Source organism: Arachis ipaensis, chromosome B04 (genome assembly GCF_000816755.2).
Source record: "Arachis ipaensis cultivar K30076 chromosome B04, Araip1.1, whole genome shotgun sequence".
In the NCBI taxonomy this organism is placed as follows: Eukaryota; Viridiplantae; Streptophyta; class Magnoliopsida; order Fabales; family Fabaceae; genus Arachis; species Arachis ipaensis.
Window position 1 is genome coordinate 29,703,548 of NC_029788.2, and position 11,359 is coordinate 29,714,906.

The following is an 11,359-nucleotide window of genomic DNA, read 5'->3' on the forward strand; positions in this document are numbered from 1 at the left end:
AAAAAACCAAAAGAGAAGGGAAACAAAAGCAACGAGATTGTCGAACTTGGGTTGCAGCCTCTGCGTGGTGTGAGAACGAGACTCAGAAAAAGAAAAGAGAGAGAAAGAAAATCGAAGGCCACGAAGCTCGCATCGCTTCCCAGAAGAAGACGACGCTTCCCAGTTGTTCCGTCTTGGGTACGTAACTCTCTGCAATTCTTCTCTTTCTCCCTTTATCTTTCTCTTCATTCTTCCGCGCGTTTCATCGATCTCTCACTTTTCCCTTTTTTATTTTATTTTATTTTTTATCACTTCAACAACATCTCTTTCTTCTTATTGTGTTTACATTATTCGTCGCATTAGCCTCCAAATTATCGATTTTTCAACCAATTTAAAGAAACCCTTTTCGGGAGTGCTTCAATTTTCTGCGTTGCGGGTAAGTTCTTGATGATTTTTCCTATTAGGCTTTCGCATTTGAGGGGTTAATTTGACCTAATTTTTTTTATTTTTTCTTATGTGGGTAATGCAAATGGTAATCTAGTTGTTTTTTGGGTCTTTCTGTTGCGCAATTTTTTTTATTTATAATTCTAGGGTTCGTAGCTCTTTCGAAAATCAACTAGTTGGAACACAAGGGCTCAATTAGTTCTCTTTGTAACTTTTAGAGAAAATGGGGTCTCACTGTTTTTTCTATCCAATCTCATCGTTTACTATGTGGGAGTATCAGAATTTGATTGGAGTTAGCGTTCCCAGTTTCTCATCTGTTAAATGGACAGAAACCTCCTTTCATTCTTAAGCCTGAACTATTCCCTGGGTCATTGGGTGTAATTTTATCAATTATTCAGTTTGGACCTTAAAATTTTAAATTTCCTATATTTTAATCACCTGATCGAGTCTAGTTCATGCATTATTTAACCTTCATCAGTTGGTTGGATAGAAGGGGACTGAAATTTAACTTTGAGGAATCAAGAGGATTTGAGTATGGCTGAATGGATGTAAATTTTGTTTTGCACGAAAAACTAAAAATAATAGTTTCACATAGTTCTGCCTGTTGGTGAGGATTTGGTAATGGCATGTTTACAATGCTGAGTTTATGGTTTTTTTCAAGGGCTTGTCATGCAATGGGTCCTCACCATTCACATATGTTGACTACTACTTTTTATTAAACCATTTTATTTTAGAGGAGGAGAGTACATTATGTTGACTATAGCTTTTATTTTATTATGGAAAGTTCGTAATAGATAGGAAATATTTGCCAGTATATGTGTTATTGTTGCCAAATATGTTAGAAACACTTCAATTTGTTAACAACCCATGATTTTTGTCACACCATTCAAAAGCTAATCCTATTTTGTGAATAGTTTCTGGGCATGTATTGGTCGAGCTGTGTAGCAGTGCTGTTTAATTTTTTAAGAACTTATTATTTGAGTTAGTTATGTTCTTTGTTTTTATGCCTGTTTAAGTTTTGGGTTGTTTTACTCTGTCAAATACTTTGTCATTGATGAGGCTTTTTCAAGCTACACTGCATCAGCTCGTGAGATGTAACTTTACTGTATCTGGGCCTTATATTTTGCATTTATTGCCTGAGACATATTGGCTAGACTAAAATGTTGAAATGAAACTGCAACAATCATTGTTTATTTATCTTTTGTTATTCTATAATTGCGATGCACAAATCCCATTATATAACATCCAAAGGTAATGCCAAATCTTTCATTAGCAGTATGTACTGCAAACCTATTGTCTCTTTAGATAATTATCTGACCTTGGATGTATTGGTTTTGCAATAAAAAAGAAAACAAAAAAAAAATCATTTTCAATCACCTACAGTTTCTGTATTTCTGTATAGTACTCAATATTTCAGGTGCATGATGTTCATTTACTTTTATTTATCCTCCAGAATCATTCTGCTACATGATGCTGAAGAAGTGACACAGAAATTTATTCAGTGCACAGAACACTGATACCCATGGCAGGACTTGTCTCTGGGGAACTGTCACATCATGGAGCACCTGATGGCAACTCTTCTAGAAGTTCTAAGGACAACCAGGAAGAAACACTGGGTCGCTGGTATATGTCCAGGAAAGAAATAGAGGAGAATTCCCCATCAAGAAAAGATGGAGTTGACTTGAAGAAAGAGACATATCTGCGCAAGTCATACTGTACATTCTTACAGGATTTAGGCATGAGACTTAAAGTGTGAGTTTTCTGCTATTAATTTTATTGTTTGTATTTTATCTTTTCTTTCAGGCATCTCATTCACATACTTAGTGGTATTTCTTTGGATTGCTCCGAAAAATTTTGTGCTTTTTAGCCAGACATTATTTTACTTCTGATTTCTTTGTCTGTCTTTCTTCCAACCTGCTACTTACTAATTTTAATACGGTTGTGCGTCTGAATGATACTTCGAACCAACACAGTCTTGTATAAAGAAAGCACTTTGATGCAACTTTTTTATATAGTCGGTGCCCTTGGCAGATGGATGGAATTTACCTTTTAAACATATGGTTTGTTACTTTCCTTCTTGCAGGCCTCAGGTTACTATAGCTACAGCGATAATATTTTGTCATCGGTTCTTTCTTCGACAATCTCATGCAAAGAACGACAGAAGGGTAGGTTGTGCTTTAAAATAGATATTATTGGCATTTTACTTCTCCAAATCTTTACTAGGTTTCATTTTAATTTGGGATAATATCTTTGTGCTCATGCAAGGTGGTGTTCAGTGTAGAAACCTTTTTTAAATTTCATGTTAACTTTTCCTTTGGATTAGAGGTGGCAGATACCTAGGGAATTTTTTCTTCCACATGTAATTTTCAAGTGTTCAAAGAATATGCCTGATATTGGGTAGCTAGTCAATCCATTTTTAAATTAAGCTGCAATATGAACACCTATAAATTGTGTGATGTTGCTGTATAAAGCAAATTTATTTGATAAACATGGAAGTGATATTTCATAAACAATACAGAATTGAGTTTATAGACCTACAACATCTTTATCTGTTTAACATATGCAAAAGTTTTCATGATAATGCTTCTAAGCTGAGTGCAGTACTTATTTCTTTAATCGTGATTTGCAATTTTTGTACAATTTTCACATCAGATGAGTTTTTTTTTACTCTGTGAAGTCTTGGTTTAGAATAATTTGAAGCTGAATTAATCTTCTTAATTTGCAATTTTTTTCAGTTTTCTTTTGTCCAATTATACTTAAATGGAAGTTCAACTTCTTTAACTGTTCTAATTTTTTAGGTTTCAAAATATTAAACACTTCGGCACCTTCTTATATGAGTGCTCGTAAAAATTATCCAATATCAGGAGTGATAGGAATTGAGCCACGTGATGGGCATTGGGTAGAGCGAGTTTTTAGTTACATAAATAGAGGAATTCTAGAGGGCCAGTAGAATTTATTGGTTTTGGCCAGCAGTTTGCCAGCAATATTTAAAAATGTGTTGGTGGATTGCTAGACTAAAGGAATTAGGTTGATGGCTAAAAGTGCTGACCAAAAAACAATAAATCTTGGTGGACCTTGAGCCTTTTTCATAAATATTCATAAATATTATGAGAGAGAATGAGAGAGGTAGAAGACAAGAAGCTATAATTGGAAAAGCACAGGATTTCTTGAGTATCTTGAATTGTTTTTCCATATTGATGAACATACATGCTTTCTATAGTATCCTTATCCAGTTCGATTAAGGATCTTGTAGTAATGTTATATCTTTAGATTACATAACTGGAATCTCATTATTCACTTGGTATACATCTTTTTGCAGACCATTGCAACTGTCTGTATGTTCCTTGCTGGGAAGGTTGAAGAGACTCCTCGTCCATTGAAAGATGTTATTCTTGTTTCTTACGAGATCATTCACAAAAAGGATCCTGCAGCTGCACAAAGGATAAAACAGAAGGTGTTCTATTACTGCCGGTGCATTGACCAGTTCATTCCCATGCACAAAATTCTTTCACATACAGCCATTTTTTTCACTGTTTGTACCTCTCCATCAATGGAGTGTAGTTCAATTTTCTATTTACTTCAAAACTAGGCCTCCCTCCAGTTTGTCAGTTTCTAGTCAATACATTCTCTATCTAGGTTATAGAAACATGGTTGATGCCATGGCCTCAATATTGAAATCCTATAAAATGTTCATCTGACTTGTAAATTGTGGAAAGTTTTCAAATGATTTTCATTTTAGTGCATTGTTTGGATATATCATTTAGAAAATGATATTCTGCCCCCCTTTTATTGTATAGTTGATCTGATTCCACCATTTCACTCTTGTAGCCGTATTGATAAAGTATCTCTTGGCATCTTTTGGACTTTATTCTTTCCCTCCACTTTCCTGTATATTTGGTTCTATTTATTCTAACTTGTTACGTATAAATTTGTTCAATAGAATTGGTAAATGATGCAGGATGTATATGAGCAGCAGAAAGAACTAATTTTACTTGGAGAGAGGGTTGTACTGGCCACTTTAGCATTTGACCTGAATGTTCAACACCCCTATAAGCCCCTTGTCGAGGCTATAAAGAAGTTCAATGTTGCAAAGAATGCCCTTGCACAAGTGGCATGGAACTTTGTTAATGATGGGTATGATTTAGTTGCTATTTGTTCTAATCTGTCCTTGTTGAATCTATTTTGTTTATACAGATATATATTTGTTTACACACTGCAAAGTGGCTTTCAGGCTGAGGACATCGCTCTGCCTGCAATTTAAGCCACATCATATTGCAGCAGGTGCTATTTTCCTTGCTGCCAAGTTCCTGAAAGTGAAGCTTCCATCAGATGGGGAGAAGGTTTGGTGGCAAGAGTTTGATGTCACCCCACGTCAACTAGAGGGTTGGTGCCATCCCCTCAATTACTTGCATATTCAGATAGTTAACCCGATTGGACAGCCTTTCTTTGTTCCCATGGCTTAATGCTATGATAATTTCTGTCATTGCCATGTGTATGGATGGTTATCTTTTACCGATCATGTTAGGCATTTTCTTCAAGAGAACAAACCCAATTTTGCTCATGGGTAGTTTGTTGTTATAGATAGAATATCCTTCTGTGTTGTAATAGCTGGATGCTTCTGCTTAGCCTTCTGAGTCTGTGTTTATGTTGTCTTGCAGAAGTTAGCAATCAAATGTTGGAACTCTATGAGCAGAATAGAATACCACCATCTCAAGGAAGTGAAGTAGAAGGAAGTGGTGGAGGGGCAACGAGATCTGCTACAAAAGCTCCTGGTTCGAATGAGGAGCAGGCCTCAAAACATACATCCTCACATCCAGCTCCGCATCACTCATCTGCAGAAAATCATGTGGTAGTACCTAGGGGAACAGAAAACCAAAGCAATGATGGGAGTGCAGAAATGGGCAGTGACATTACTGACCACAAGGCTGACCTGGAAATAAGAGAGTCCCGGAACTCTGAACAGTTTCCTCTGAAAGATAACAAGAGAGAAGTAACAAATAGATCTAAATCTGGGACTGAACGCATAGTTTCAGGAGACCAGGATAGAATTGTTGGGACAAAGGAGGCTTCAGAAGTAGGAAGGAGGGATGATCTGGGTTCGCATAAGTATAGCAGTGTTGGTCGAAATATGGAGCTTCGTGAAGGTCCTGTTGGTCACTCACCCAAAGAAGCAATGAAGATGATTGACACAGACAAAGTGAAGGCTGCACTGGAAAAAAGGAGGAAGGAGCGAGGGGAAATAACCTTAAAGAAAGATGTCATGGATGAGGATGATCTCATTGAGAGGGAGCTCGAAGATGGCGTTGAATTAGCAGTTGAGGACGAGAAAAACAAGCGCGAGAGAAGACGGAACTGGTCTAAACTGGACGAGGCAGATCACTGTGACCATGAGGAAACCGGAGATGGTAAACACACAAGCATGAAGGGACAATTACAGAAAGATATGGATGCAGACAATGCAGAAGAGGGGGAGATGTTAGATGATGCTTCATCCCTGTCTAACAATCGCAAGAGAAAGATGGGAAGCCCTCCTCCGGGTAGGCAACCGGAGATGAAAAAGCGGGGTACTTCCAGTCTCTCTGAGGATGGAAATGTGAAAGGTAGAGTTGGCTATGACTATGAGGAATGATGAGGAAAAATTCTTGCTGAGGTGAATGTTCTACTGTCCTTGATTTGGTTTCTGTGATTTGCCTTAGAAAGTTGCAAATGAATGAATTTGGAGGATGCTATGCTCTTGTATGCGTTGCACATTTCTTATTTAAGGAACGGAATGCCTCAATTTTGGTAGTGACATTGAAAGCTTACCTATTTAATATGTATTTCTACCTGAGTTCCCTTCCTTAAAAAAAAAGAAGGAAAAAAAAATTCAATGATTGAGAGCTGTAATTGGCAAAGCAAGAATTTCAAGTTATCTGTTAGATCTATCTACCTCGGCTACTTAAGAAAAGTAACACGTCAGTTTCAACCCATAGAGAATTGGGTTGAGAATCCACCGAATGTTACCATTTCACTTAACTATATAAATGCAATAGATATATAAGTTAATTTAAACACTTCATTTCGTCCGAACACCAAAATGATATTGGTCTACCATTTTGTTATCTTTTGTATTTTTTGTCAATACAATTTCATTGATTAGAAATGCAGGCCTAGCCAGATACATGATACGTATATTGATTTGTACATAATGCAAAGTTAAAGAGCATGAAGTAAGGATACTCCATGCAACCCTACCAGCGCTGAAGAGATGTGTTAGTTTTCATTCTCCCATTCATGAGTCTGCCATTAACATCTCGTCCACTTTTCTATTACCCTACCATCGACATTTCCATCACGAAACTAAAGATATAAGATCTTAGATTTGAGAATATAAGCTTCACTATTGGCGCAGTCTCCACCCTCATTAACATGTTTTTACTGAAAATAACAGAATGGATGGATGAATTAAGGGTCGACATGGAGAACTGGTTCTCCCTAGAAGGATTAAAGCCAAATTTGCTTGCTGGAGGTGGCTCTAATTAGATGTTAGGGTTTGCGATTTGCATGGTCATGCAAATTTGTATTTTCTTGGATTGTTTTGTAATTTTATATTCTTCTGGGAGTCTAAGATTTTGTTGTAATATAATACTTTTAGAGGTAACTATCTAAAATGTAGGGTGGTAATATTTGTTTATAACAGCTTAGGAGGCACACATTAATATTTGTGTATAACATTTCCTTCACAATATTAAACCAAAATACTGAAAGTAAGGTATATTTAAAATAAGTACAACAATTATGTGTTTATTAGATGTGCCATATTTATATAAATTATTAGATTTTATTAGATGAAAATCAAAGGGTAATATAAAAGAAGTATATTAATGAACTCTAATAAATACAGAATATCTTAGTATATAAATAAATGTTTTAAATGACAATACTTTAATACATAATACTTTAACGGGCCTGCTACACATACAAGTAAAAACGGTATACAAGTTTTACAAATTGGCCCAGCCCATAAAAATACACGCGCAGAGAAGAGCATTGAATGGAGCGTCATTTACACGCACTCCACTCAAACGGTTACGCTTCGCGTAAACCGCCCCCTTAATGGCAAACTCTTCCACTTCTTCCACTTCTCAAAGCCATTCAGAGAAAAAGCAACCCTTCCATTTTCGAGCAACGTTCGAAACTCAAGATATACAACTCGTCGCTAACATTCGAAAACTCCATCAACACACCATAGAACTCTCGATCAAGAATCTCCAGAGAAAACAAAGCTATAATACTCAAGGTACGTTACATTACCATTGCTGTATATTTTCCATATTTCGAACTAGGTTTTACTGTTCTTCTACGTTGTTGTACATTTTACTGTTCTTCTTGCTCTACGTCTCATTTTACAGTTTATAATGTTCTACTTGTTCTAGGTTTTACTGTTATTCTTGATTCTATGTTACACTGTTCTTCTTCGTTCTTCTAGGTGTTACTGTTCTTGTTGTTCTAGTTCTTCTGGTAACTGATTTTTTGGGGTATATTCCGTAGTTTGGTGGTATATATGGAATAATTTGTTGGGTGTATATTTCTGAACTGATATACTGTAATAGTCAGCAGTTGCTTATATTTGCTTGTCCATGGGTGTATATTGCTTGACCTTGTAATGTTGCTTGACCTTGTATATTGATGCATGTTTGAGTGATACTTGACTGATATATATGGGTGTATCTGACTGATATATATGGGTGTATCTGAATCATATCTATGGGTGTATCTTACTGATATCTTTGGGTGTATTTTTCATTTTAGAGAAAATGGCAGCAAGAAACCAACCTGGAAGAAATGTAAGAACAAATATATGTCTTACCTGAAATCAGTTTTATATAATAGAAATATATTTGACTATAATTTTGTTTTTGTTTACAGCAAACCAAAGACCTTAAGTGTGCAACACATCTCCTAAGTGATAAATTCAGAAACATGAGTGAGGAGAAGAAAACGATTGTGAGAGATTTGGGATTCGGTGGCTTGATGCACATCCCACCGCTAAGGGTGCATCACCAAGTGTTAAGGGAGCTGGCTAACAACTTCAAATTAGGGGAGAACAGACTGGAAACCGGATACGGTTCTTTTAAAATAACCCCAAGAAAAATAGGTCATGCGCTTGGCATCAACGCAACAGGTAACTCGCTAAAAATTATAAGTGTATATTAACTGATGCTTGGGTGTATTTGAACAGATTTTGATACTTTGTTGTTTTCCTTTTTGTAGGAGATCTATTTCCTCAGAAAGTCGATTATAAAAAACTTTCTGAGGATGACAAAGTAATTTTTAGAAGATTCCAGGGTAAGACCCTCAAAAGTCTTACAGATGAGATGATGGATATTAGCGTTGGTAACGAAGAGGATCGCCTAATGTTCAAGAGGATTTTCATCCTTTATATACAGATGGCGTTCCTTTTGCCAACGACAATAAACAAAATCTCGCCTGTGCACCTGGCCCCAATTTTTGAGATGGATAGCATAACGGAGCGAAACTGGGGAGGGCATGTTTTGACCTTTATCGTCAAGGGCATAACCGACTACAAGGAGAAAAAGAAGAAGGCAATTGATGGCTGCCTCTTTGCCCTGATGAAAATTTACTTTCATCTTTCTAAAAATAAAGGCAAGAAGAGGGCTGAAAGACCGCCAAAACCCTGGATTGCCAACTGGAGTAAGGAGCAGTTGGTCGAAAGAATGAATGCAGAAACAGAGGAAATTTTGGTAAGTGAACATAATATGTTGGGTGTATTTTATTTATCTGAATGCTGCTAAATAAATTATCTGATGTTTCAGGGGATTGTAAAGATGGCGCAAACAAGAGAGAAAATGAAAAAAATAGAGAAAAAAGAAAAAAAACAAGAAATAAAAAAAACAAAAAAAGAAAGGCAAGTTCAACATCGTCTTCGGAGAAAGAAACAACTGATAGTGACAGTTCTACCTCTGAGTCTGAGACTCAAGAAGACTCAGAGGATTCAGCAAGAAAACAACCTAGCAAAAAGGGAAAAAAGTAAGTACCATACTTGGGTGTATTTTCTTTGTCGAGTTGGGTGTATTTTGTGGAACCATTTGGGTGTATTTTGTTTATCAAGTTGGGTGTATGTTGTTTATTAAGCTGGGTGTATTTCGTTTGTTGTGTTGGGTGTATATTTTTCATTCAGTTGGTTGTATCTTGTGCATTCATTTGGGTGTATTTTATATCTTTAGTATGTTCTAAATAATGATTGTTTGCCTTTCAGAATGGACTCCAAACAAAGAAAGAAGAGTCAAGAGGATTCAGATTCTGATTCAGATTCTGAATCAACTGATGAGTAATGTTCTGAAATTATTACTCCTTTCTTTTGGCTTCATTATCAAGATTTCGTGTATTAACTGAAGTGTCTCTTATTAACTTATAGAAGCGAAGAATCATCACCGGTGGAGAAGCAAAGAAAAAAAAGAAAAAGACACAAAGAACACCAAAAAAGTAAGCACTTCTTTGGATAATATTCTGTGATAAAATTAATTTTTTATTTCTGATTCATACTTGTTTTTTCCACCCAGAACACAATCCAAAAAGAAAAAAGTTGTTGTTGAGCATTCATCTCCTAAAGAAGAATAATCCTATGATGGGTACAGTACTTCGTAAGCTATATTACCGTCTATCATCATATTTATTTTTGTTAACATCTTCTTTTATGAATGTAGTGAGAGATATGAAATAGGAAGTGAAGATCTAGATGAATTGTTAAGGGAAAACAATGAAAAATCTGCTGCAGAGCGGTATGTCTTGTTGGGGTGTATATTTCAGATTTTACTGTGTTTTCTTTGCTAATAATTATTTCTTGTTTCGCAGGGAGAAGGAAGCTGACATGCGATCGACAGAAGGTCGCTATCTCTCCTCTGAAATGTAAGAAGCTTTATTTAATAAAATCTTTTTATCATGATTTACGTGTATCATATTTTGTCTGAATAACATGAAATCTGTTTAGAATACCGGACGTGAACTTGGAAAGTGATAAGCCTTCCTCTCAAGGACACACAGAACAAAGTAGTGTAAACAGGCCTGCAGAGAGCATGTAATTTCTCTTTCAAATAACCGTTACTTTTGTTCTTTTATTACCTTCTACTTCTAATTCTGTATATATTTTTTTTAGAAAAAAAAGCCCTTTATTATTTTATTCGAGAAAAAAAAGGCAGGAAAAAAAAGCAAAAACTGCAAGTATGTAAGTTCCCAAAAAACAAAGCATGTCTTCCTTTTGAATTGTTCGGGTGTATTTTTTGACTTTATTTGGGTGTATTTTAGGTTGAGTCTGGTTCAAGAGTCAGCCAGTGAGCTGGCTGATTCGAATATAATGGTTGTGAGGGAAGAGACACCGTCGGAAGCGCTTGCAATGTGAGTTTTTCAAGAATATTTCAACCTTATAACCTTATTATTTTCAAAGGCATTGTTAACCTTTCATTTTTCTTCTTGTTTAGAGTTCCGATTCAAGTTTTCATGCCAGTGTTGCAAACAACCACTGTGCCGGAATTTGAAGAAGCACCTGAGATAGATTTTGAACCAACCCCTCTGCTACAAATTGAAGGAACTACAAAAACGTAAGAAATAGTATTGGGTGTATATTTGTTTAGAGTTTGGGTGTATATTGGGTTACAGTTCGGGTGTATATTTGCTTACAGTTTGCGTGTATATTATTCCTGAATAATTTTTTCGTCATGATTAATTTGATGTGCCGTACAGCACTCCTGAACCCCCCCCCAACAACTTGAAGAAAGCACAGCCACACTTCCCCCAACTCCATCTAAAAGATAAGTTCATCAGAGTAAAATCAATGTATGGGTGTATATTGGGTTACAGTTTGGGTGTATATTATTCCTGAATAGTTTTTTTTATGTCATGATTAATTTTCTGTGCCGTGCAGCACTCCTGAACCCCC

At 36.1% G+C, this 11,359-nt stretch overlaps 1 protein-coding gene across 2 annotated transcripts; it reads left to right on the forward strand.

The window, feature by feature from the left end:
* LOC107639142 (cyclin-T1-3) lies at positions 7-6,438 on the forward strand. Of its 2 annotated transcripts, none has more exons than XM_016342573.2 (7): positions 7-177; positions 1,877-2,175; positions 2,507-2,588; positions 3,743-3,877; positions 4,382-4,557; positions 4,655-4,806; positions 5,082-6,438. In XM_016342573.2, the coding sequence occupies exons 2-7, from the start codon at positions 1,946-1,948 to the stop codon at positions 6,050-6,052; spliced, it is 1,746 nt and encodes a 581-aa protein (XP_016198059.1). In that variant the 5' UTR covers positions 7-177; positions 1,877-1,945; the 3' UTR covers positions 6,053-6,438. The 2 variants fall into 2 exon arrangements, with proteins under 2 accessions (XP_016198059.1, XP_020976735.1); XM_021121076.1 differs by lacking the exon at positions 7-177 and adding an exon at positions 272-415 and having other exon boundaries at positions 5,082-6,370.

Bases quoted from the DNA above. Each gene is read 5' to 3' on its own strand.
- LOC107639142 (XM_016342573.2), top strand. From the start codon at position 1,946: ATGGCAGGACTTGTCTCTGGGGAACTGTCACATCATGGAGCACCTGAT. The intron at 2,589-3,742 runs GTAGGTTGTGCT...ATCTTTTTGCAG, and splicing joins ATGCAAAGAACGACAGAAGG to ACCATTGCAACTGTCTGTAT. The intron at 3,878-4,381 runs GTGTTCTATTAC...TAAATGATGCAG, and splicing joins CACAAAGGATAAAACAGAAG to GATGTATATGAGCAGCAGAA.